We start from the raw sequence: 27,477 nt of genomic DNA, 5'->3' as shown, positions 1-27,477 counted from the left end.
TTTATTTTTTTTTTATAATAAATATTTAAACATAGTCCTGACGAGGCTCCCATTTGCAGCCGAGCAGCCTCATACACACAACTCTGTAATTTTAAGACAATCTTCTAACAAAAACCGCGCACGCGCAGAAAGACCGGTCGGCGGCTCACCTAAGTTCATACGGATGTACACAACGCGCATGCGCCGGAAATCAACTTCACGAACCAATCAGGAAAGTTCGTTTGTTTGGCATCATGAAAGGTCATTACGCATGCGCGGTGCGGAGATAGAGAGTTGCCGGTGTCCCGAGGGCTCCTACAGGAAAAGCACATTACCGGCGGAGACATGTAAGTCGCTCCGTGTCTTAGCTAGCTGCTCATGTGTGTCTGTGTACAAGGGGTTGTCTGTTTTTTTGTCACATGCCAGTGTGTGTGTGTTCTGCCTTCCCACATACAGCTGTATAGGGACACCCAGTGCTAGAATACAGCAATGAGTGATACTGGGGTCACCATGACAGGAAGTTACCCCTAGTCTGATGGCAGAGAAAAATGCAGGTTTACTTTTTACTTTATTCATGTTCTTTGTGAAGAGAGTCTGGCCTTTGTCTCTGTAAAGAGGACCTGTATAAGCTCAGAGTTATTCTAGTACAAACATACACAGGGCTGATGATTGGCTCCCATGTGACTGCCCTGGGCCAATCCCTGTCATGTACTCTTTAGGGGGAAGTCATGTGTATTGGCCCCCATGTGACAGCCCTGAGACAATCCCCTTACCTGGAAGGACTGGTTATTTTCATTGTATGACAGTGCTGGGCCAGTATACTCCATACCTGGAAGTGCTGAAGACTGGCTCCCATGTGATGGAGCTGGGCCAATCCCTGTGACATAAGGGATGGTAGTGAGTCTCCTACCCCTACCTGGAAGTTTTGAGGTCCATGTGACTTTTTTGGGCCAATCTCTGTGACATAAGAGAAGGTAGTGAGTCTCCTACCCCTACCTGGAAGATTCGGGGCCCATGTGACTTTTCTGGGCCAATCCTTGCTAGAGGATGGGGGTGAGTCTCATACCCCTACTTGGAAGTGATGAGAATTGCCCCCCATGTAACAGTTCTGAGCCAATCCCTGTTACACTAGAGGATGGGGTTACAGGTTTGCTTTAAAATGGAACTGAGGGGCAAATTCTTCCAGCAGCACTTGCAGTTGTGTGCAGGTATATGCTGTGTGCTTACACCTTATGTCAGTTTAGTTCTCAGTTTGCTCAGCGCCAGCAATGAAAACTCTGCCTTCTCCTTGCCTAAATCACAGCCAATAATGGGCTGGCAGTGATGTTGCAACTCTGCCCCTGTGCAATGGATTCGCATTATTCCTATGCTCTTTTGGACAAGCCTGCGGATGAGATAGGTCACAATACAGGAGCTGACACCCGCCTAAAATTTCTTCCCAGCCAGCTTAAAAAAATTTCTTGGTTGAACACTGTCATTGAACAATCTGCTGCACAAACACACTGGGGTGACTGCTGCCATTTCCTATGTAGGGTGCTTTCCTCCCGCTTGTCCTCCCTGCAATGTTTTTTTAGTGAAAAAAAAAAAAATCACACTTACTTTTAATCCAGCAGATTCCTCTTTGATCGGGTCCCACACCGTCATGGAATTCTTCTTCGTCCCGGCACCGCCATCTTCGGTTTTCTTCTGTGTACCTCACCCAATCTTACACTGCGTGAACATTTTATTATACCACCACATTGGCATAAGTTCTCTACGTGATAAAATTCACTAAGCTTATGTCTCTTGGAGATCCATACCGTTATCAGATGGCTTTAGAGCCATCATAACTTTAGCCTCTCCCCCCAGAAAGTAATGTAGGTGGTCCTATCCATCCCATGTTGGTGGGGGTCAGGTCTACTTGATGGAGTCAGGGATCTATATTGATCCTCTGTGCCGCATTGCTACCCACCCAGTTTAGTGCCAGGAATTCTCCACAGTGCAATTGCTCCAAGAGAGACCGGTCAGACCTATCGTCTCCATTCAATCATATGTAAAATGCATCTGTAGTATTGCTGCAAACAAAGCCTGCACTTGGGGTGGTCAGGATCTGTATAAAATATGTTTTGCAGAGGTACATTTATTAAAAAGCAGAATTTTGTGCACCTGAAGTAACCATAGAGTTGCAGAAAATGTCAGGGTTACTTACCTGGCACTTTGCAAACTTCTTGCTTAGCAATAACAGTTTTGCAATCCCTGCTTTCGCAACCTACTAATGACTTCCTCATTCATAACCTCGTCACACACACGGCTCCAAGACTTTTCTAGAGCTGGCCTGGCTTGTCTTCTTCATATTTGGCTTGCTCCAACTTTCTGCATATTTAAAAGAGCCCATCTCATCTGCTCATCTTCTTCTGTCTCTTAATCCCTCACTACATACCATTTCATATCCCCCCTCCTATTTTATGCTGCTTCCCCACCTGTTAGATTGTAAGCTCATTGGGCAGGCCCCTCTTCTCTGTGTCACTGTCTGTATCTGTCTGTCACTTGAAACCCCTATTTAATTTACAGCGCTCCCTAATATGTTGGTGCTATATAAATATTGTATAATAATACCAGTGCTGGCAAGGAAAGGGTTAAAGGAAAGCCACCATTATTTTGTCAATGCTGAACTATTTACACTCATACATTTCTCTATTATTTATTGTCATATTTGAACAGTTAATGGATAACAGTAACAGATGTACTTCCTACATCCATGTCTTACAGGGAGTTACTGTGAATGTGTAAGAGATAAAAGAAATTATTTGCTCCTGTTGGATAGAGAACAGCAAAGTAACAGCCCAATTCCTAACCTTTAGACCTGCCTACACCATTCTGTTCCACACATGAGTGCTTTCATTGTTGCTAGTTTCTGACATTTCGAGGCTGTCTTTGCGTGGTGGAATATTCTTTTTTACTTTCAAGCCCGCCGTCCGCTAATATGTTTTTATTTTTTAAACTAAAAATTACTTTTAGCACCCATGGAGACGACGCCGGGCTTCCCAAAGTCCCCATCCTCCTGGTTAACTTTCCTTCCTAGCACCCTAAGTACACTGACATTAGCAAAAACCCCCACAGGTGCTTACTTACCTCCTTCAATAGAAACGTCAGCCTACATTATATACAGCCTGGCCCATAAACTTCTCTTTCCTGACTCACCTTCTAGTCTCATCAGCCCCTGGATTAAGGAAATAAAACCCTGTTTAAGCTCCAAACTGGCTTTGTATTCCTACCCTTCCTCTATGTGACAGCAGAGGTTTAGCAGCAGGGAACCAATACTGTCCTATGGAGGAAATGGGAGGAACAAGTCTTTCACACCTGGAAGTGTTGGAAATGTCACTTCCAGTGACAGAAGAGCAAAGGAAATATGATGACGTGCTGCTGGGAGAAGATTAAAGTTACATGATGTCTTATAAACGAAGGAAAGGTCACTTTAAAGGACACCGGTAATATGGAACCCGTCATTACCGGCCTCCTAAAAATGAACGTTTCTAGCTGTAGTAATTTGGGCCTGATTTATTAAAGATGGGAGAAGATAGACTATCATGGGAGAACCTGGGCAATCCAACAAACCTAGAACAGGCTTCCTAAAATGCACTTGCTAAAGGTTAGCAATGCTTTCAATCCTGGGCCAGATCCATTCCAGGTTTGTCTTGGAGAGCTTTAAAAAACCAGGCTCTTTGAGTCAATGGATTGAAGTCTGAACTGACCTCCTTGCTCTAGGCTGCTGACTTGTAAAGATTTGAAGCAAGTCATACAGCCAACGAGGATTCATAGATGAAAGGGTCAGCAATTGCAGACTTTATTTTTGTAACATGATTACAGGTATTCCCTGCAATGGAGAGTTTAAGTTAAGTTTTTTGTATTTGAAGACCTTGTGCAATGAGGTGCCAGGGACTGCAAGCTGTCCTGGTTGATTGTGTGGTTTGGACAGAATAATGCATGTACCTGAAAGCTGCTGAAGTTGCATTACATAGAATTGGATGGACCCGAGGCTTCATTCAAGAAAGTTCATTGCATGCATTTTACTGAAATGTGTAGCCAGTCTGTTTTATTGCTGAGCCCATTCATTACATTGAATTGGGCAAACAAATGGACGGTAATGAGCACAGCAGCGCATCTCATAAGTGGGAACATCATAAATAGTTCTCCATACAATGGACATGATTTATTAAGCTCCCCAAGACTGAAGAAGATAGTCTACCATCAGAGAACTTTGGCAATTGAGCAAACCTGGAATAAATTTCGTTTTTAAAATCACTCAGGTTCTCTCATGATAGTCTGTCTTTACAAGCTGCCTTGGAGGGCGATAATGAATCAGACCTGACGTCTTTGTGTATTGCACACTAGGCGAAGCTCGGCAAACAGCAATGAACCACACACAGTGGAAATGAGCAGCCTTTCTCTATTGTTCTTACTTGGAGGAACTCCTGAAATACCTTTCAGGTCTTCAGAGAACCTTGACTATAATTACTATAGCCACAATACATTTGGGTGGTGGTCGGTGGGAAGAATGCTTCTTTGTTGGCCATTGAGAAGAATGTCACCCTTATAAATCGCCTTTGCTGTCACTTAAACAGCTGAGAGTCCCAAATGGCTCTAGGATCCCTTTGTTTTTTAATTTTTTTGGGGAAAAACCCTGGTTAAAAAACACTGCCTTGAGACTATCTCACTACACATCAGTCTCTTATCAGAGGAAATCCCTGAGATTTCGCTCTGTTCAAATTCCTAAGAGCAGTGAGCCCTTGGGTTGTGTTTAGAATATTTCTTAGTTGCCATGTTGCAGTGATGTAACAGTTTTTTTTAAAAAAGGGTTTACTTTACTATGTAAATCCATCAGAATTGGCCTTGGAGGGGTTGGAAGGGGAGGTTGTTATTGGCCCAGTTTAGAAGAATAAGATACAACAATAGGTTCATGCTTTGTCTACATCTCCCATCCATCTCCCTCTGTGTGTGTGTGTGTGTGTGTGTGTGTGTGTGTGTGTATATATATATATATATATATATATATATATATATATATATATATTTATTTATCTATATACACATATAATGTGTATATGTATGTATATATACATGGGAGATAGAAACAAAGCATGCAGCTATTGTTATAACATATATATATATACATACATATATATATATATATATATATATATATATATAGTATGTATATTGGTATTTCTACTGTTCAAAGTTCTAAAACCCCATTTGTTCTTCTTTTCAGTAAGATGACGTTATGTTTATGATGGATCATGAAGCTCCTACAATAAGACCTAGGAGAATACAGAACCAAAATGTAATTCACCGTCTAGAACGTAGAAAGATAAGCTCCGGGAAGCCTGGGTCCCACTGGCACCAAGTTCGTATTTTCCACCAGAATGTCTTTCCGAATTTTACCGTAGTCAATGTGGAAAAACCACCTTGTTTCCTTCGCAAATTCTCCCCCGATGGGCGGTATTTTATTGCCTTTTCCTCAGACCAAACCTCCTTAGAAATCTACGAGTACCAAGGCTGCCAGGCAGCAGAAGATCTTTTAAATGGGTACGAAGGTGAAATTTTGGCAAATTCTAACGACCAGAGGTCAGTGAACATTAGAGGGCGCTTGTTTGAGCGTTTCTTTGTACTTCTCCATATCACTAATGTGGCTTCCAATGGGGAGCACTTAAATCGTGAATGCAGTTTATTTACAGACGATTGTCGCTATGTCATTGTGGGATCTGCAGCCTATCTACCTGAAGAGCCATATCCGCCTTTTTATGAAATCTATCGTAACAGCGAGTCTGTAACTCCCAACCCCAGATCTCCACTGGAGGACTATTCTCTTCATATAATAGACCTTCATACCGGCAAACTTTGTGACTCAAGGACCTTTAAATGTGATAAAATCATTCTGTCACACAATCAAGGCCTTTATTTGTACAAAAACATATTGGCAATTCTGTCCGTGCAACAGCAGACAATTCATGTTTTTCAGGTGACCTCAGAGGGGACTTTCATTGATGTACGCACAATAGGTCGGTTCTGTTACGAGGATGACCTTTTAATATTGTCAGCCGTTTACCCTGAAGTGCAACGTGAAACTCAAACCGGAATGGCAAACTTATACAAAGAGCCATTTATTAACTCATTGAAGCACAGGCTTCTGGTATATTTGTGGAAGAGAGCAGAGCAAGATGGCAGCGCCATGGCTAAAAGACGTTTCTTCCAGTACTTCGATCAGCTGCGGCAGCTTCGCATGTGGAAAATGCAACTACTGGATGAAAGTCATTTATTCATCAAATATACAAGTGAGGATGTGGTCACGCTGAGAGTCAACGATCCATCACAGGTACAGGTATAAAGAAATTCCTTCATTATTTCAATTTGATAGAAGTTTTGTGTGTGTGTGTGTGTGTGTGTGTTTTTTCTTTTTTGTAATGTCTTGTAATTTGTAATGGAACGTAAGCAAGAAAATTTAGAATTTGCTAAACAGATTTATGGATTGGCCTAGCATTGTTGAAGTGATCAAACCAGTAACATTTGGTTCATTTATTATAAGCAGTGTTCTCCCCAGCCCCTTTAAGCTGGGCGCACCACCCGGCACTTTTCTGTAACCACCTGGTTGTTTTTGGGTGTGTTACTGAAAAAGTGGGTAACAATACAGGGGCTGCCACCCTACTACAGCTTCTTCCTACCCAGCCTAAAAAACATTCTGGGGAGAACCCTGATAAGGATATAGGAGAATTTCACAAAGCATTGCTTATAAAAGTGCTATAATTAACCTCCCTGGCGGTATTACCGAGTGTGGCTCGAGGTGGATTTTCCACACCAAAAGCGGTGACCCCGAGCCACCCTCGGGTGTAATTTCCAGGGAGATTAAAAAAGTCCTACGTGGTTCCCATGTTGCAGCAGCATCCTCCAGCGATGCCTGGCCAGCATCTGCGTCCCCGGCATGTGAACGTTGGGGACGCAAGGCCGGGGGGGCCCTGGCTGGGAGGCTGGACTGTGGAGATGTAAAATAATGAGGATTTTTAAATGTACCGCTTCTACATTTAAAAATTCTCATTCATACCGATAGGGAGGTTAAAGGGTGCAGTTGGTGGTCTTGTCAGTAATAATTATTTCACAACGGCCATTAGATTCCAAATTCTGGACAGTTTTTTATCTTTTAACTTTTAAAAGTTAGAAAAAATGCTTTCTTTGACCCCATCGTGGGTGATCAACCCAGAATTTTTTCAAGCTGGGGGGCAAAAAATTGTAGATGGGTGGCATCCCCTGTATTGTGACCCAACTCCTCAGTAACCACCCATAAACAGCCCGGTGGTTACTGAAAGGTCCCAGGTGGTGGACCCAGCTAAGAGGGTCTGGGGAGAACACTGAACTATCATTCTGGTGAAATTCCTGTGGAATGATGAGTATCTTCCAGGATCTTAGTGATTGTGATGTTACCAAGGCACTGATGATCTGAAAACAGATGTAAGAAAAGATTATATTCTGCTATTTTCTTTATTTTCATACAGATACATTTTGCCATTCTCTTTTAATATATTGCTTTGTAAATGGCGAAGAGACAAATTAATCACCTTGCATTTTACCGCTTCATAGCGGAACTAAACCCCATTATACTCGCCTGTAAAAAAAACTTGTGCAACGCATACATGTGCTTTATTGGATACATATGCTTTAAACAGTAAACAACAGTGGATACTAACGCTAATACACGTCAGGAAAAAGTCACCCGAGATAAAAGTAGTGCTCGTTTCGTGTGAAAATCTGACATGCACAGCAGTACCCCGAGGTTTGTACTCCTCCAATGGAGGAGAGCATAGAGGTGTGCTGCTTGCTCACTTGTCACTGAGTGTAGTTTTCATTAATTTATCTGTCAGTGAAAACAGTCATCACTACCATGGACAATCATTTGCCATCCACTGGACATCTGTACAGGGTTTAAAGCTGACCTATCATGACAATTTCAACATTACGAGTTCTGGTGACATTAGGAAGAACTGGAAAGAAAGAAGATATTAGCTCTGGATGGAACGATGAAGAGGAGACAGCGCAGGACTCGTTGGGCTTGTTTGGTGGATGAGGTTACGTCATCCCAGCCCGACCAATCAAGATCTCAAACAAAAAAGAATATGGCGGTGCCTGCAATGGAACAGGGACAGGATGAGTATAGTCAGGGTTTAGTTCTGTCTTAACCCCCCACAGCTATTTATATTAACAGTGACTGCTCAGTTCTAAGGCTACGTACACATGTCACACGATTCTCAACCGATAATCACCTCAGGGCTGATATCAGATGAGAATCTGAGATACTTCACTCGTCGTTCCAATGACTGTCCTGGTGGATGCATGGACAACTAGTGGTCGTAATAAAAGTGAAGGGGAGAGCGCACAGGGGGGTGCCGCTCAGTCGTTCTCCCCTCTTTATAGAGCAGAACGGTGCTGTATGTACAGTGCTTGTTCATGCATCGTGCAGTCTTTTGTCATTGGAAAGGATCATGAAAGACAATTATTGTACGTGTGTAAGCAGCCTAATTCCAAATATCTAATTACAAAATGAAAATAAACAAAGGATGTAACAGGCTAGACTGCAAACTTGTTAAGTCTACTTACAGACAATTTTTGTTGCATACTTTGTTTTAAACAAGTTTGTTTATGCTGCCTAGCTGAGCTTGTGAGGAAAGTTATCAATTATTGGACTTTTTACGACTGCTTTGGTTGGTGCCACTTTTGAAGCCATTAATTTGCTTTATTCACTCTCTGGCTTTTTGTGCCTCAATAATACCATGTGAAGTATACATTATAAGCTCTTAGCAACTTTTAACATTTTCAAAAAGGGCGTAAATGCTCGGGGTTTGTAGATTTGGTAAGTGGAAATGTGAAGTAAAATAGGAAGAAAATATTATGGATGTAGTTTAACATCAGCATTTGGGTTGCAAATTACACACAAAACTAGAATATTACTGACTGAAATTATTCTACAGTAGTATGGGGACACCTATTAGCATGTTGTGGGGGTGGTATTAGACTATAATTGCTTTTATTTGTGCATTTCTGGCCGATGTTAAACACTTTCTCCCAATGCTGGGAGTTAGAAGTTGCTATACCTTTACCCTAACTTTATATTTTTAAAGGAAACTTAATTGTTATTAAAGCAAAAAACAATTGAAAGATACAAAATTATTCATCAATGAAGTCTAGCGATGTTCAGAAACCTTGGAATGGATCTGATCCAGGACTCATAACATTTGCTAGCAAAAAAAAAAAAAAAGACTGAAGAAATCCCATCCAAATTTGCTGGATCACCCAGCTTCACTGATGAAAGTGTATCCTCTCCAGCCATGGAGAGCTTTACTCAATCAGGCCCCTTGTGAGGACTTCTTACCTCTTGTTTTCTCCCACGTCTTAAGTCCTGGCATCCTTTTCAGGCTCCTGCTAGAAGGGGACAGAGGAGGGGTCATGTCCAATTAGTTTTTTAAATGGAACTTAAGTAAAAATGTAAAAAATGAATAGACGGGCTGTTTTTTTACAAAAGGGACAAGTGATGTATCTGCGTAATTGCAATTTTTTTTATTACACTCATCTGTCAGTGCTACTTCAAGCATGCCGCCATCTTTATCTATTCCTTTTCTGGGTTTAGTATCTTCAGCCAGTTTGATTGGCCAGGCAGGAATCTTATCATAATTTCCATGCATGCAGCCAGAGGAATGTCAGCGTGCCCGGCATCGCCTGTCCCTTCTGCAATAATAACCTGCTTGTTCACTATTTATCATTTTAATTCGTTTCCATGTAAAGGTCCTCAACCCCCCCATGCTATATGTTGGGTGCCCACATGCTAGAGTGGTCTCAATATTCAAATTGTAAGGATACCCAAACCCCTGGTGGTAAACCCCATTCACCTTCATTCATTTAAATTCCAGGAGGCAAATAAAGCCCTGGCATTACAGATGATATGAGATGGGGCAGGTGAGTCTTAATTTTGATTAGAGCCAAGACATATCTACATCCTGGACATGGAATCCAAGTGGCTTTACGGGAACACATGAATGAATGTAAAGACTATTTCAGGCACATGCAACCCCTGCAAGATCAGCTCAGCTGCATTATTATTACACAGTATATATATATAGCGCTGACATATTACGCAGCGATCTACAAACTCCATGCAGATAGTGACCTGGCCGAGTTTTGAACCTGTAACCCAGCGCTGCAAAGACCAGAGTGCTAACCACAGAGTGCTAGCCAGTGTTGCCCGATTCACATTAGATACCTTTTGGGCAAAGTCAGGTTTTAGAAATGAACATTTTATTTTCAGCTTTTTAATTTGTCCAATTACTTTTGAGCACCTAAATGAAAGTGATTGCATAAAAAAAGGCTTTAGTTCCTCATTTTTATGCAATCTTTTTGTTCAACCCACTGAATTAAAGCTGCAAGTCTGCAGTTTAACTGCATCTGAGTTGTTTCATTTAAATTTATTTGTGGTAATGTGCAGAACAAAAATTAGAAAAAAAGTTGTCTCTGTCCAAAAATGTATGGACCAAACTGTATATATTTTATATTATCAACACTTTAATTGACGTGCCTTTTTGTCTGTTTCGAGTACATGGGTTACATAAATGTAAACATTAGGAACTGATGATTAGAATAAAAGGTGAAGGTGTATTGAATTTGCCTGCAGCACATTGCTACACGGTCTTCTTCCCATCCCCAGATCCATCCTCCCTGCCATTCATTGACCTTCTTCTTTTTCACCTTTCACATGAACAGGAAAGAAATATAAAATTGTGCCGTATCCTGAATATATGTATGTAAAGCAGTGACTGTGTCATTAGGATTCTGCATACGTTTTATTGAGCTGCCGCAGATAATATTCCTGACCTTTTCCATAAACATTCTTCAAGTTACGTCTCTTCTTTTCAACTGACCAACAAATGTCTTGTCGTGCTGCATGTGCAGCTGTGAAACTGCTTGGAAGCAGCTTCGTTTTCAGAAATTCAGCGTCTTCCTCGTCACTTGTCAGAAGGGGAATAACTTGGCTTTGTTTCTGAGCTGCGTGCTTGGATTCACAAATTTGATAAAGGAAACAAAATTCTTGTTTTGATTTATCAAACTGCAGTTGCGCTTTAATCTTTTCTTTTTTACTGCCCATAATCCCCAGATTTTTGGTGAGCTGGGTGGGTAATGTATCATTATTGAATAATTATATTTACTAGGTCCAGTGATGTCACCGCAGGCAATGTACATATCGAGTAGTTAAGTTTCTCGGGGAGTCTGTCTTTCCATGGGGATTGGTTCCGCCATCTGCTAAGTGTCCGGTAACAAGACATTGCAACGCTTGTTACAACACATAGGGCTTTAATTATAAAACAGAGAAATAGACATTCGCTCGTGGGAATCTTCTAGGTCAATGTGTTTCAATGACAGTGATTGATTCCCACTAGGGAATGTTTGAGGGAATGTCAGGGCTCCAGGGTTTTTGGAAGAGTATGCAAATTGAAAGGGTTTACTTGGCAAATGTAAAACCACATGCCAGTAAAATAAAAGTTTACAGGTAACTGTTTGTACCATTTTGTTACCAGACTAACAGATTTTGAGTTCATAGTATATAAAGATTGCAGAGTAATTAACAGGTCTGGTGACCCAATGCGTTTCACTTGTTTATGGCTTCTTCAGAAGAGTTTTTACAGATTTTACACATCACATAGGGACTATGTAATGTATTATCAATATTCAGTAGCAACAACATTGAATAGGACTTACACAAAAAGTGTCCATTATAGAATGGATCTAGGTTTCTTCTTGTGGAAAAAGGTGGAAGAAAATACACAAACAAGCTAAACACCTCATCATGATGGAGGTAGTAAGGGGGATATGAATCCAGTATCTGAGTACTTGGAAGATAGTTTTGCAGAAGCGGTAATCTCCCCAGAGTTTTTTTGGGTGGGAAGAAGCTGTGGGTGGGAGCCCCTGAATTGTGACCCAACTTTTTAGTAACCACCCAAACAGTTTAAAAGAGGCTGGGTAGATCCCTGAGAAAAGTCCTATAAGGGTATATAGAAGTAGAATATAAATGTACTATAAAATACTTTTTACACACCTTTAATCCTGCAAATCCCTCGATCGCAGAATGCGTGACGTAGGTATCCTGGGAGCCTCTTCACTTTTTTTTTCTTTCGTCTCACACACACACACACACAGACACACTCACACACTCTGTTGTCTACCCTTTTATGTAAAGTAAAAATGTTAGTTTAGGTCCGCTTTAAGAAACTCAAACCTAGAAAGAAATGTATTTTTTTATTATTTAACTGCTTAAAAAATGAAAATAAAAAAAAAATTGTCATACTATTTGTACTTTACATGGAAAAAGATAGTAAAAAAATAATTTACACAGTAAAATCTTTTAAATAAAACAATTTTGCCACAATTTAAACAGGCCCTATTGTAGAAAAGTAAACATTTTCCCAGGTGGTATACAAGAATAAAATTGTTAGTATTGATAAAATATTATATGAATGTTTTCCACTGGGTTTGTTTTTATTTTCTCTTTTAGCCCTCATTCTTTGTGGTATACAACATGGTGACAACAGAAGTCATTGCTGTTTTCGAGAACACATCAAACGAGCTTTTGGAACTATTTGAAAACTTTTGTGACCTGTTCAGGAATGCAACTCTGCACAGCGAGGCCGTTCAGTTCCCCTGTTCTGCATCCAGCAACAACTTTGCCAGGCAGATACAGCGACGGTAAGACTTCCTATTATTAAAAATACAAAATTTATTTAAATGTGGTTGCTAAATAATAGTCAACACTTGTTAGGTCTAATTCCAAGATACACTATTCACAACGCATTCACCAGCTAATTTTTTCCAGCTCCTGTACATGGCCACCAACCTATCCATTTATTTCTATGCCTTTTCAGATTCATGGTGGCTCTAGTATTCAGAGGAGTATTGGTCATAGGAGTGAATGAGACAAGCAGTATACATGCCTATACTATTATACCATATGAGTAAATTGTGTGCTACCTTTATTTTAATATTACTGCAAGGCATAGAGTTCTTCTTTTAAAACAGGGAATCAGACATTCCCTCCGGAGAACCTGACAGGTCCATTTTGCTTCAATGGCAGTAATTGATTCCCACCAAGAAATGTTTTTGTGTGTTGGAACTATAGCTCCATTTAAAAGCAGAGCATTTTAGCATTGCAATAGACACCCAGCTCCTTGTATAAAAAGATTTTGATCATTGATTATTATGCCAAAGTCAGGGCTGGGTTAAGGGGTAGGCAAAAAAACAGCCATGTTGGGTGCCTCAGCAGGAAGGGGTCCCAATATGGGACAATCTGCAACAGATGATGCTAAAGTTCTTCATAGCAGGTGAGCATTTTGACTTTTTTTTCATTCTGGGGTTGCTAAAGTACCTTGTATTTGCGCTAGCTAATTGTATCCTAATTATTGTAGATTTATATAGTTACCTGCATTTTATTCAGATCTTTGGAGTCCAATGTCATATCACTAACTGTCGCTCAGAGCTCTCCATCTAATATCCCTACCATACCCAAATGCCAATTAACTTACTAGTATTTATTGAGTCTGGAAGAAACACACCCAAACACGGGCATCGCCTGTCCCTTCTCCAAAATAATCCCAACTCCCCGCTCACCCATTTGGAATGTGTAAATTTTGTTCCTCCTTAAAGCGTACCTCAACTCAGAATTTCCCCTTAAAAGTAGATAACTCTTTTGTTTAACGTAAAAATTAAGTTTCTGTTGTTTTTAAGTGTAAACTTTTAAAAAAAGGGTGGAGCACCACCCCTTAATTCTCTATCGCCTAGGCAATTAAGAATGAATGGGAGCACAGAGCCACCCGGGATACCTACATCATGCATCCTGGGAGGCTCTTGGCTGCTCCTTTCATCAATGGGGGAAAAAAATTGCAGATCTCAAGCATGCACAGTGGGATCGCAATTTTATTTCACCAATCTGCGTCACCCGATTTCACACCTGCACAGTGCAAGATCGTGTGACATAGGAAGAGGAACGTGGAAGAAGAGAGCAGAAGATGGTGGCGCCTGGCGCTCCCTCTGTACTGGGCCGAAGACAGATACCAGGACATTTTAGATTTAGGGTTTTGGGTTTACTTCGGCTTTAAATATAGTATATAGCTGTATTGTTTTGTGTGCCTTGTTATAACAGAAATTAATTGTTTAGTAATATTATTATTAGTATTATTATTAATGATATTAATAATAAACAGTATTAACATATCATCAACATATTACGCAGTGCTGTACATTAAATAGGGGTTGCAAATGACAGACAGACACAGGAGGAGGAGAGGACCCTAACCAGAAGAGCTTACAATCTAAAAAGTGGGGTAGCAGCATACAATACAAGAATAATACTGAATATTCTATTGAGTTGAACAGTGCCAAAGCAGTTCCTACTCGCAGTAAAAAGCACTCCATGTCATTGACATAGAAATATGGCGGAGTGATGGTAGAAAAAGAACAAGAGGTTCATTTAGTCTGTGGTATAACATTTATGTATGAGGACAGAACGATGTCTATACCAGGCATGTTTAAATTCACTTACCATTGGTTGCCTCACTACCTCTTCTAGACTTTTGTTCAAAGCAGTTACAATAAGCTTTGTGATTCTTTTATTGTTCACCTTTTTCTGAGCTTTTTTTCTGCAGCATTTCCAGTTCAAACAAAGGGCCCATTAACCTGTAAGAGATTATATATCTACATTGGCCTGCTTTTTATCATTCACTTGCAGATATAACAAAAAAATGAATGCACCCCTGTAATTATCAGTACATCATTGAATGTATTGTTTTTGTATTAATATTTAAAAGCATTGTAGGTACCTGAATTTAATCCAGCACAGCAGGACTAGAGTGTGGGAAGAAGAAGATTTACAAGGAGCTGATTTATATAGTGACAAGAAGAAAGCAGAGTACAGGAGAGATGAGCCTATCACTGTGCTATTTCTCCTTTTGCTGTTCAGTCACAGGCAGGGTTAAATCTAGGAGAACTTGCCCTCACAAGAGGGCCTAAACCGCCTTGCTGGTCATTAGACTTGGAACATCTAGTAGCAGAAAACAAAGTTTTGCAGAAAAATGTTTGCATTGAAAAGGCTTTTTTTTTAATATTGTGTATAATAGGCAAATCAACAAATATAGCTGGCAAAGGGGACTTTTAGGGCATCCAGCTATTGATAAATATAATATATAAAATCATCATTTATTGTACAAACATTCATAGGTCCCATGAATTATGTTACTGATGAAGTGGTTTATATTTCTACGAAACATGTTGAACTAAAATAATTGATTCATGGAGACCATTATTATATGTATTGAATTGTAATTTTTTGTAAACTTTTTAATTTTGAACAATAAATTATGGTTTTATATAATATATTATTTATAAATTGTTGAAGTCCCCATTTGTCGCCTATATTTGTTGATTTACTATCTATTATGAGATGTGAAATTGTTTAAATTAGTGGGTGGGGTAACACTTTATCCTTACTATTCTGTATAATACCCCTAAATTATAGAACTGTTGCTGCCAAAAGCCCCAGTATATTATTATTAATATTATAATAATACAGTATATATATAGCGCTAACATACTACTCAGTGCTGTACAAAGTTCATAGTCATGTCACTAGCTGTCCCTCAAAGGAGCTTACAATCTAATGTCCCTACCATAGTCATATGTCAATAATACAATCTAAAGTAAATTTTGGGAGGAAGCCAATTAACATAACTGCATGTTTTTGGAATGTGGGAGGAAACCGGGGTACCCAGAGAAAACCTGCAAACTCCACGCAGATAGTGTCCTGGCTGAGATTCAAACCTGGGACCCAGCGCTGCAAAAGTCAATGTACCTTCTGTTGACTGAGCCTACGATGGGAGAGTGGGTGGGTTCTGGCATCATGATGTCACTCTGGAGGAAGTTTCTTCCACTTATGACACACGGCTCCCCACGCATGCACGGTCTAGGTTCTGTGGATCCAGTGGTCCGTGAGGTCTGAAAGGTTGGTCACCACAGGTGTAGAAGGATCGGGTCTGCTTTAATGGAGCCGTACATCCTAGTTCCTTTGTTTAACCTATTTTATATGACAATTCTTATCTTCAATTTTTTAGTTGATTTGATAGATTATGTTCAGCTAGAGTCGTTTTTTCATTGTTTTTAGATGTACTGTAATATGGATAATGAAATGTAAACTACACATATAGACAACTGTTATAAGCATGGCATCATACGCATAGCACCATTCTCCAAAATTTAGCTAGTTTATTGCAGTCTTGTTTTTCTAATTTCATTTTGGGAATTCTTTTTTCTAGGTTTAAAGACACAATTGTGAATGCCAAGTATGGAGGCCATACGGAAGCAGTGAGAAGGCTTTTGAGTCAGCTTCCTATTAGCGCCCAGTCGTACAGCGGAAGCCCTTACCTTGACCTTTCACTCTTCAGTTATGACGATAAATGGGTCTCCGTCATGGAACGGCCAAAGACCTGCGGAGATCACCCAATAAGGTACAACTATAGAAGGCCCTGACAAAGTCTCTGTATATTTAAAAGGCTTTTGTATGGGCTAAGAAGTATTTCCTATTATACTTGTGTTTTCCTTTAAGTAAAAACAAGAAGCTTTTCTTTTGTATGGACGTTTCCCCCTGAAGAAGCGAGGTATTACTAGTCATTACCCGCACTGTGCAGGTGCGAGATCTGGTGAGGTAGGGAATAAAAGTGCGCCAATCTCACTGCGCATGCATGTATCTTTTTCCCCTTTCGTTACATATAAGGCTTGTCTACGCTTTTATGTAAAGTGAAAATGTTGAGTTTAAGTAAATGTGCTTTTGTTGTCTCGTTGGAAGGAGATTGGCATAAAAGGGTACATGTAGGAAACTTGCTTAGTTCTATTTCTTGCCTGCTCTGTACAAAACTAAAAAAAAATTAGTTTTGTTCATAGCTGGTCATAGTTTGAACAGAGGTGCTACTCTAAGCAGTACTGCATGCATTGTGTGCATTAGGCCTGGTTATTGAGAGAGCCCTGGTAGCAGATTTATCTCATGGAAGTTGCAATGTTAGGAACTGCTATTCTGACGGAGCCAGCCTGTCACAAGATAGGCAACTTTGTTAGCGAGAGACTGAATTATGCAAAAAATGCACCATTCATGAGGCTCCCCTCATAGTTTGTCATTTGGAGAGAAACTGCGGTGTAAAATAAATAGACAGCTTTATTAAACCATCACCTTTTTGTAGAGAAAAAAAAGCTTTGCAAAAAAACTTCTTTGCTATTGCAAGATTGGTATGTATGCTGATTGAGTGTTGAGTACCCTTTTCGGTTGAGTCTTGCTTTATCAAGGAATACAACAATGCATAATGAAAGCAAATAACTGCAGAAACCGAGAATGCTCATAGGACCAGTCACTGAATAATAGCAACTTGATTGGTGTCACTGATCCAAAAAATGGATTATTTCAGCATCCAAAGTTCAGTGCGATAAATTTGCTTTTGTACATAGAGGTATTTAGCTGCCACCAAGCAGTTTGCAAGTGCCGTGGCCGCACTCACTTTTATACCTGCCTGAGACTGACCACCCAAGCTCCTGGGGCATCCCACGTGGTGCTCATACCTGTCCACTCAGATGAGAGCCTCCATTATTTTATTATTATTAATATTATTAATAATAATAGTATTTATTTAGTATAAACAGTATTTATATAGCGCCAACATATTACGCAGTGCTGTAGAATTAATAGGGGTTGCAAATGACAGACAGGCACAGACAGTGACACAGGAGGAGGAGAGGATCCTGCCTCAAAGAGCTTACAATATAGGAGGTAAGGGAAGCAGCACACAGGAGGGGGAGATATGGAGTGGTGGGAAGTAGTAAGGGTTTAAGAGACAGAAGAAGATGGGTAGGCAAGTTTGCAAAAAATGGGTGTTGAGTGCTCTTTTAAATGGGCAGAAAGTAGCAGCAAGCCGACCAGGATGTGGAAGACCATTCCAGAGAGTCGGGGCAGCTCTAGAAAAGTCTTGGAGCCGTGCGTGTGTTGAGGTTTTGAGTGAGGAAGTCATTAGGTCATTGGAGGAGCGAAGAGAGTGGCTGGGGGAGTTTTTTTTTCCAGTTCAGATAGGAAAGTGGGACAAGAATTGTGGACGGATTTGAAGGCAAAGCGCAGGAGATTGAAGTTGATTCTGAGGTGAAATGGAGGCCAATGAAGAGAACTAAGAGGCAGCAGCAGAGGAGTGGTTGGAAGGTTGGATAAGTCTGGCTGCAGCATATCAAATAACTGAAACACGTGAGACACCTGTCTGCCATTACCACATTGTGACGCCACAGGTCATCCTGGGTGGTTGGAAGAATCACAGCGCAGTAAGATGAAACCCAGTAAAGTGTATACACAGCAAACCAAAGGTGTAACACTACATGCTCCGTATTGCTAAACTTAATGTCCGTTCGATATTGGATAATCAAAGTGTTTCAATCAATGAACATACATCATATAATTTGTTACAATCATGAAAGAAGAAACATTATGAGTAGCTAAAAATGTTAGAGAAATGGTGAATTAAGGCAGCAAAGACCAAAACCTAAGAGGGTAATGAAGTAAAGACATACTTTAATTTGTTAGTGTTTTAAAATTTTTATGCTTCTAATTCTAGGCTGTTTTTATATAGCGCCAACATATTACACAGCGCTGTACCTTAAATAGGAGTCGCAAAGGACAGACAGTGACACAGGAGGAGGGGAGGAATAAAGCCCAGCCATAGTGCCAAACCAAAAGCAATTTATAATGGCCCCTGAGGTGTTCCCAAAGACCCAAAATTTGAGTGAGGGCTTTGTAAAGGTTATGTTCACACTGGTCATGAGGTTGTGGCGTGTTAACTGCTGCTTCTGGGGAGCCGCTAAATGTAATTTCTCCCTGTAGTAGCCCAATAAGAATGAATAGGGATGGCAGTGAATGGTACTAGCACTGTGCCTAGCTGTCAAATGTTCAGACAAGTTCTTTAATTACCACCGCTGTGGTACACTGTGGGAGCCACGTGGCTTTCTTTGCTTGATCCCAACACAGGTCTGAGCATTCCCCTAACATTTGCTATCAGGTTATATCAATTTTTTTTTCCTAATCCTAATGTTGTTTGTAGAATTATACCATTGTAGGTGTATTAACAGACCTCCAATGTCTGTCTCCATTCAGGGAAAGTAGATAGGAGGATCATATATGATGTAGAATAATGTGAACAAAATATCATAATGGTGACAAAGGACTTCTTCAAGTCTGATGCAGAACTTGCATGATTCTAAATAATTAGATTGATATACTGTGGAGGTCAGCGTCTCCTAATTATTCAGATCTTCCTATTGTGTGCTACGTCCCCTATGTCTTAGATTGTAAGCTCTTCTGGGTAGGGTTCTCTCCATTGTCACTGTCTGTCTCTGTCTGTCATTTGTAACCTCTGCGCTATATAAATCCTGTTTAATAGTAATAATAATAATCTAGCTAGAGCTGTACATTTTTGTTGGTTAGGTTATTCAATATCAAATAAAAGGAGGGATTTTAGAAATTGGAAAAATAATTTCAGATGTGATATAAGCAAGGTTTAAATTACATGCAGACATTTTTTAGAGGATTACACTTTAGAAAAATGCTTATCAAGCACGATTCCATGGACCCCATGGTTTTTCCAGAACTTTCTAGGAGTTCCTCGAGCAATGAGCAGTTTGTGCTTCTAAAGTTAGTGTAACCAACACCAATGATCTATTTGGCTATCTGTAAGTGAATTTATTCTTCGAGGGCCACCATGATAATATAATGTGAGCTATGTATATAGTAAATATAGCTGAGGTTCCCTAAGATTTAAACGTTATTTCAATGGTTCCTCGACATTAAAAAGGTTTGCAAAGGCTGCTTTAGAGACTTCTCTTATATAGCCTGGTAGTGTCCCAAAGTAGGAAGTCTACCATCTAAAAAACTAATTTTGTTACACTATTGTGCCTGATTTTTTAAAGCACTCGAAGGCTGCAGAGGATACACTTTCATCAGTGAAGCTGGGTGATCCAGCAAACCTGGAATGGATCTGGTCCAGGATTGAAAACATTTATTATAAAATTGCAAATGTCTTTTAGGAAAACCATTCCAAGTTTGTTGGATCACCCGACTTCACTGATAAAAGTGTATCCTCTCCAGTCTTGGGCTTGGAGGGAGTGAGGCTCTTCTATTAGAACAACCCCCCCATTGAAGATATTGCTGTTTGAGACTACTATAATGAAGAAAGACTTCTTCTTTAGTGGGGGATATTGCTATTGCAATACAAATGGTAGTTCTATATCATTGTTCTCCCCAGCCCCTTTTAGCTGGACGCACCACCCGGCACTTTTCAGTAACCACCCGGCTGTTTTTGGTTGAGTACAGAAAAGTTGGGTCACAGTACAGAGGCTGCCACACACCTACAATTTCCTCCCACACGGTTTAAAAAAATGCCTGGGTTGAACACCATGCTATATAATTGTATGTTGCGATTTCCTGACCACCAGTACCTGATGAAGATTCCAGGTACAAATGGCCAAGAAAGGAGCTGTCTCCATAGGTTTTCCTCATACCGGTCCCCTTACTTTCCATCCCCAGTCTGTTTCATTCCATCCAGAGATTCTGATAAAAGTTTTGTTATTGCAGTTCAAACCCTTTTGTTATTTTTTTTTCTCTTTTATATCACCTCTAAAATACAAGATATAATATGACACCATGTAATACTTTTCTTTGCTGTCAAGTTTTCCACCTGTATTCTAAAAATTCATATTTTCAAAGAACTTGAGACGCGCCATGCTTGTAAATACATTCACTGCATGGTACGCAGTAAATCCTTCTCGTCATGCAGTTACTAGCGTGATACCTCTGGACTACTTTTGTAGAATGAAAGAAAACAAGATGTTTTGAGAGTTTTATGAGCCATAGGTTCCTGTACTTCAATTTTACATAATCTTACATTTTGGACTGCACATAATGTGGGTAAATGAGAGGAACTGCCTTGAAAGTGGCCCTTGATTCTCAGCTATTTAAGTTATATTTTTAGTTTCAGATAATATTGTCAGAAATTGCGGCAAATTTGCCTTGTGTGTGGTAAATTGCTTGCATCTGAGATTTACAAACACCATTTTGGTTACACTTTTGAAAATGAAAAGCTTCTTGCTTTTTGACAAACAAACTAAAATAAAGTTGAAAACTGAATTCGGTCCACAGGCTGAATTAAAACAATATGTTTTGTAAGGTAATGTGCACTGTTTGTATGGTTTTAATTTTTTTTTATATATATCAATCCTTTTGTGTTTGGTATTGTGTTTTTTAACACATATAAAACATGGTAATGTATTCTGGTTACCAGCCATAAATGTGATCCTTCTCTTGTGTTTGAAGTTTCCTCTAGTTTTGCACTCTGATAACTTGATGTGGTTATTGCCTGTCATGATTGCACTCAATGTATCAATTCTTTTTTTTTTCTCTCTCTTTTTTTTTCAAATGCTCTTCTGTATATTTTTTTTCCACATTTGTGAGCATTGTTGCCCAGCACAATTGAGAAATATTGCGTTTTTTTAGTTATGGTATTGAAAATTATTATTAACCTGTATTTATACAGTGTTGTCATATTACACGAACGCTTTACAAAAGTCCATAGTCATTTCAATAGCTGTCCCTTAAAAGGGCTCACAGTCTAATGTCCCTATCATAGTCATATGTCATTAATACAGCTAATTTTAGGGGGAAGCCAAATAACCTAACTGCATTGTTTTGTGATCTGAGAATAAACCGGATGACACGGAAAATACTGGAAAAACTGACAAATTCCATGCAGATAATGTCTTGGCTTAGATTTGAACCTGGGACCCAGCCCTAACCACTGAGCTGTAACAGACCTCTGAATTCCTTCAATGCAACTTATTGCTGTAGTAATGTAATAAAGAGGGCAGAGGGCAGGCCTGCATCTGAATCATGCAATCCCACTCGGCCATGTAATGTCCCCCTAAACGCAGTGGTACCTGGCATGAGGAAGTAGAAAATAGACTGCAACCAAACTATAAGTGTGAACCTAGCCTTTGTGTTTATTTATAACATGTGCAAGGTCATGATTTCAAAAATGTCCAATAACATTTTAAAGGTTGTAAAAAATGACTATTACCGAAAAGTTCATCAGTTGAAGTAACATTTTTTTTAAAAATCCTATTGTAAAATAATCAACGTTTTTCCTGTCTGTACAACAATTAGTAGTATGTTAGATGATGTACCGGAATTAAAAAATGTATGACTTATAAGTAGAGGATGTTAAGTAATAAAAGATCCTTGCAATTTGCTTCCACCAAAGATACATTTCTCAAAACTAAAACATCACTGGACAGATTTGCACCTTTTTATAGACATAAATAGATGAAGATTATTGTGCTAAAAAGGTATACACATTCTCTCCTCCCATTGCCATTTTTTCTCTACTCTCTCATCCTGACCATTTACCTCCCCAGATGATGTTTAAAGCGGGACTAAATAGAAAAATAAAAATTACACTTACCTTTAATCCTGCAGGTCCCTCGGTGGCGCGCTGGTCCTTCCCGTGATCCGGTTCCGCGTCGTCCTTGAATTCCTCTTTGTGTTGGCGCTTCCAGCACCGCCATCTTCATTCTTCACTTCCTTCTTCCTCCGTCTTCTTGGCATGTCAGTGTGCACTGCGCAGGTGTGAGATCGGGTGACATAGTCCGCTGTACAGGGGAAAAAAAGAGAGCTGATCTCACTGCACTTGCATGAGATGAGCATCTCTTTCCCTTAATAGAAAAAAAATCGTATATGTCCGAGATTGGGGCATGCGTAGAAGGAGCACCCAGAGCCTTCCGGGAGGCACTAAGTAGGTATCTTTTTCGGCCACTAGGACGTTTATGGGGTAAGCAGGAGCACATTAGGCCGGAGTCCTGCCCTAATGGCTTTGCCGACCTCTGATCTAGGCAATCAAAACTGAAAGGAAAGTTGCTGTACCCCCCCCCCCCTTTTTTTTTAAAGGAGTTGCACTTTAAAAAAAACAAAAAAAAACCAATTTTTCTTTACATATGAGGGTTGTCTACCCTTTTACGTAAAGTGCAAATGTTGAGTTTAGGTACGCTTTAATGATTGTACTCGATATGCTATGGTGGTAATGCACCTGAATAATTTGAGATAACTGTTGAGGCTGATTTAATTTGAGATTGGTCTAAAAATTATGACGTTTGGATGTAAATGTTCATTGTACTTGAGGCTGGATGACCAAAGGAAAGGAAATAGGTTGGTGGTAGGCTCTCAGCTGCCAGTTCGCATGAGTCTACATTAGTTAAAATTTTGGTACCCAAGATATAAATTCAGTCCAACGGCTCTGACTTTTTTGCCTAATTGAAAACTGAATTATTGATTTCCTTGACTTTCTTCAATCCTTTCAAGATTTCATCAAAATTTTAAATACTGCTAAGTTAAAAGAGTCATTTTATTTTTTTATTTTTTTTTGTTTTTTTTTGTTTCTCCATTTTTTTTTACTGCAAAACATATTGAAGAGAAATATGCAATCGAAAATAATGGTCAAGTATTCTCTCTTTAGTCGAGATTGAGAAATATGCCTTGAGTGGCATACAAAAATCACAGCCTGCTGCTGTACTGCAGTGATTAAAAATATTAAAATAATTCACTGTGCATAAGATGAACAGATTAGATTACTGCAGCTGTCCTAGTGATGTTAACCATGGCGGTTGGATATTTCACCACCTTAGAATGTTGCACAGCCTTCTACCTTTAATTAAAGAAATATGTATGCTACCAAAATTAGGTTTTGGTTCTGTAAATGATCATTGACTGTATGTCATGCTGATCCAAAGGCTTGAAAATTTTTCAAGCCTAGAAATACCTAGAAATAGTATGCAGATCAAATTCTTTGTCTATTAGCAGTGTTAGTGTACAATGTCAGATATCCCAACATACCCTTGGCTGCCAGACATGACATCACAGAAGTTACATCATTCCAACCTGGCCATCTTGATAGATCCTGAACCCTGAAGAGGACCGGGTGAGGATGGGCGAACCCGTGACGGAATGAGGACAGGTGAGTGTAATTAAAAAAATTACAATTAGTCAGGTAAGTTTATTTTATTGCAGAATGGACAGGCAATAAAGGACCTGCCCAACTGCAATTTTCCGAATGATTTATTTCCACTTTAATGTTATTTATGCTGTGATTTTTCTAGCCCAACACCTAGCGTTCAGGTGCAGGTTTGTTAGTGCCCGATGAACCATACACATAGGAAAGATGCTTGCTGTACCATTGTCCTGTCCTTTCAGATATACAGAGGGAAATTATCATCTTTTAGTAGTTAGTGATTAACAGCTGAAATTTGTTTTCACAGCTGCTGTTTTTATATTTAGTTAGCTGTAGTTTTAGCTGCGGCTTTAAAGAAGCGCATACATATATATATTATTTTACACATGGCATGGGTCTCTTCTGCTATAAACTGTTGACCTTGGCTTTTCCCCCTTTGGTGTTGTTGGTGATGATGATTCGTAGTTTGCGATTCACAACTGAAATTAGATTTTTACATCAATTTTTTTTACGATCAGTCAGGTCAGGTTTTTATTGCAGAAGGGGCATTAAAAACAATCCACTTGTTTTCAGATTTTTTCAAGTTGAATTTAGTTTTCCTTTCCATTAACTTGTGCATGCTTGTTTCATTCACATGTCATGAGACTACTTGTTAGACATTTTGGTGTAATACAATGCTAATCGTTGTAAATGGAATTCTTGATTTGCAACAATATTCAGCAACTGGTATAAGTATATGCAGGTCTGATGCCAGATACCCACAATACATGTAAAAAAAGGAACAAAGGAGAGAACTAGGACTTTCCAGGCATCAAAATCAGAACAAGATCTGCTCAAATTAAGAAATACAATGCATTTTTAATAAACAATCATATAAAACACATCAAATTTGTACTTAAAATTGCAATTCCAAGAAAGGGTCTGAGTGTTGATTCTACGCGTTTCGTGGATCACAGACCACTTTTTCAGGAAACAATAAGACCTATGATAACATAATTCATGTAATTGAAAATTCTTTCAAACATAAATTCAAAAACAAAACAAAGCTAAAACACAAAACGCATAGAATCATTGAGTGACACTCTGAGACTCAAATTTGATGTTTTTAGTATGTGTTTTAAATGATTGTTTAATAAAAATGAATTGTATTTATTCATTTTATATCTGAGTAGATCTTGTTCTGAAATGCTATCCTAAAAGTTCTCTCTTTTGTTCGTTTTGTTACGTGAATAGAATTCTTTTTTCTGAAGTTCTTATATCCATTGGTATCTGCTATGTCTGTGCTTCACTAACCAGCTGAGTTCTATGTATTGTCCATCTCTGTCCTCATCTTTTCCCGGCACCCAAGTAATGTTTTCATATTAGAATTGGTAAAGCAACAGACAAAGATGATTTTGACGTGCTAACATTACGGGGGAAGAACTCGCTTAGCTGCCCCTGGCCCCACAACCAAAGTCTGTAGAAGTCCTTTATTGTCAGGCTAGGTAAAATTGATAACCCATTTAAAGGCAACTTGGACATTTTACCTATCACAGTCACATTTTCTAGACTTGACAAGCCTTTTTCAAATCATGTTGGTTGGAAAATTGCAAAGGTAGGTGTCCCAACTGTTTACATCATCACTGTCTGTTGTAATTAAGGATTAAAAAAATGTTATTTATTTGGATGCACATTAGTTATTGTAAATTTTAATTTACAAGAGTTGTGTTGGATTCCCCAAAAGTGAATTGAAATCCTATTCACACTTGCCAGGAAACCCAGCCTTGTTGCTTGGCAACACATCATATTAAAATCGGCGCTAACACAGGCACGCTACTTCTCTGTTTGAAAGAATGAAAACAAGGTACATATTTTTTTTTATTGAATTTTTCATGGTGAGGACAAATTTAATGTATTTTTTCTGCTCTGTATTTTATTTCTAGTAGTTTTGTAGATGTAAAAGAGAGTCGACGCTAATGAAGATTCAAATGGTTATTTTATTGATGGAAACTGATGTATAGGCAAGTTGGAATTTCAATGGTCCGTATTCACGTTTTTGTTTACAATGCACAGTAACGCCACAAAGCGCAAATCGTTCTTTTCAAATCGTCTTTTGTAAGCATTTGAAAAGTCAGCGTGGAGCACTTTCAGCGTGGAGCACTTTCACAAACATACCATTTGTATCAGATGTTCGGTGTTGAGTTCTTGGCTATACAAGGGCCAGGTCACGGTTTTATTGAAATTACAAAAGGTAGATCTAGATGTAATACCATTTTAGAATTCCATAATTTGGCCTTTTCATTCTTGAATTTATTTTGAGCAGCAAAAGATTCCGAATGTCAGAGTCATCTAAGTTTCTGCCGAATTACTAATTGCTTTCATTTGAGACTGAATTAAAATATTAAAGCGGTACGATAGCAAAAAAAAAAAAAAAAATTGTCAGGCAGGTCTCTATTGCAAAAAGCGACAGGTGATGTCCTTTTTTTAATATTATTATTATTACTCAATATTTATATAGTGCCAACATATTATGCAGCGCCTTACAAAGTCCATTGTCATATCACCAACTTACCCTCAAGGGAGCGCACAATCTAATGTCCCTACCATAGTCATATGTCATTATTACAGTCTAAGGTCAATTTGTGGGGAAGCCAATTACCTAACTGCATGCTTTTGGAATGTGGAAGGAAACTGCAGTACCTGGTGGAAACCCACACAAGCATAGGAAGAACCTGCAAATTCCATGCGTTGTTTAGAAAATTAGGTATGTGCCAGGGCTCAATGAATGCCCATACAATCGCCATTTCAGTCCAGTCAGTCAAGGTGGCCAAAGAACGTAATGACGAAGAAAAAAAAAAAACCTACAACAGAATGAGGACAAGTGAATGTATTTAAAAAAATTGCGATCAAACAGGTAAGGTTTTTTTTTATTGCAGAAGGGACAGGACCTTTCTAATCCCATTTTTTTTAATACATTTATTTGCACTACATATTGTAATTTATGCTGTGACTTTTCTAGCCCAGTGGTGCGTAACACCCAGACCCCCAGGTGCAAACCTGTTCGCGCTCGATGCACGTATTGCTATCTTCCCATGGTGTTGTACATTCTCACACATATAAGAAAGATGCTGGCTGTACAGTTGTGCCATCCCTGCAGATATACTAGCATTATTTTATATTTACAGAGGGAAATTCATCATCTTCCAATATTTTTAGATTTTTACACAAAGGTTTCACAGCTGCTGTTTATATTTAGTTAGCTATAGTTTTAGTTGTGGGATAATACTGTTTATTAGAAGCCCATATAACAGTGGTCTTTAAAAAGTGTCCACACTTTTATATTTTTGTTGAAAATGGTGGAGGTGGGGAGATTAGTAATTGGTGGTGTCTGAAA

The 27,477-nt window shown here is 39.2% G+C and overlaps 1 protein-coding gene across 2 annotated transcripts in view; it reads left to right on the top strand.

The window, feature by feature from the left end:
- Positions 1-240: 240 nt before the first annotated feature.
- Positions 241-27,477, top strand: part of DET1 (DET1 partner of COP1 E3 ubiquitin ligase) — a 34,285-nt gene continuing 7,048 nt past the window's right edge. The window contains exons 1-4 of one of the 2 annotated variants that reach the window (XM_072402710.1): positions 241-326; positions 5,228-6,331; positions 12,542-12,732; positions 16,347-16,538. In XM_072402710.1, the coding sequence (XP_072258811.1) occupies positions 5,240-6,331; positions 12,542-12,732; positions 16,347-16,538 (1,475 nt within the window). In that variant the 5' untranslated portion in view covers positions 241-326; positions 5,228-5,239. Of the gene's footprint in view, positions 327-5,227; positions 6,338-12,541; positions 12,733-16,346; positions 16,539-27,477 lie in introns of both variants that reach the window. The other variant, XM_072402709.1, reaches the window with a different exon arrangement.

This window comes from Pyxicephalus adspersus, chromosome 2 (genome assembly GCF_032062135.1).
Source record: "Pyxicephalus adspersus chromosome 2, UCB_Pads_2.0, whole genome shotgun sequence".
Taxonomy (NCBI): domain Eukaryota; kingdom Metazoa; phylum Chordata; class Amphibia; order Anura; family Pyxicephalidae; genus Pyxicephalus; species Pyxicephalus adspersus.
The sequence above is the reverse complement of the archived record's forward strand: the minus strand, read 5'-3'. Positions and strand labels throughout refer to the sequence as shown.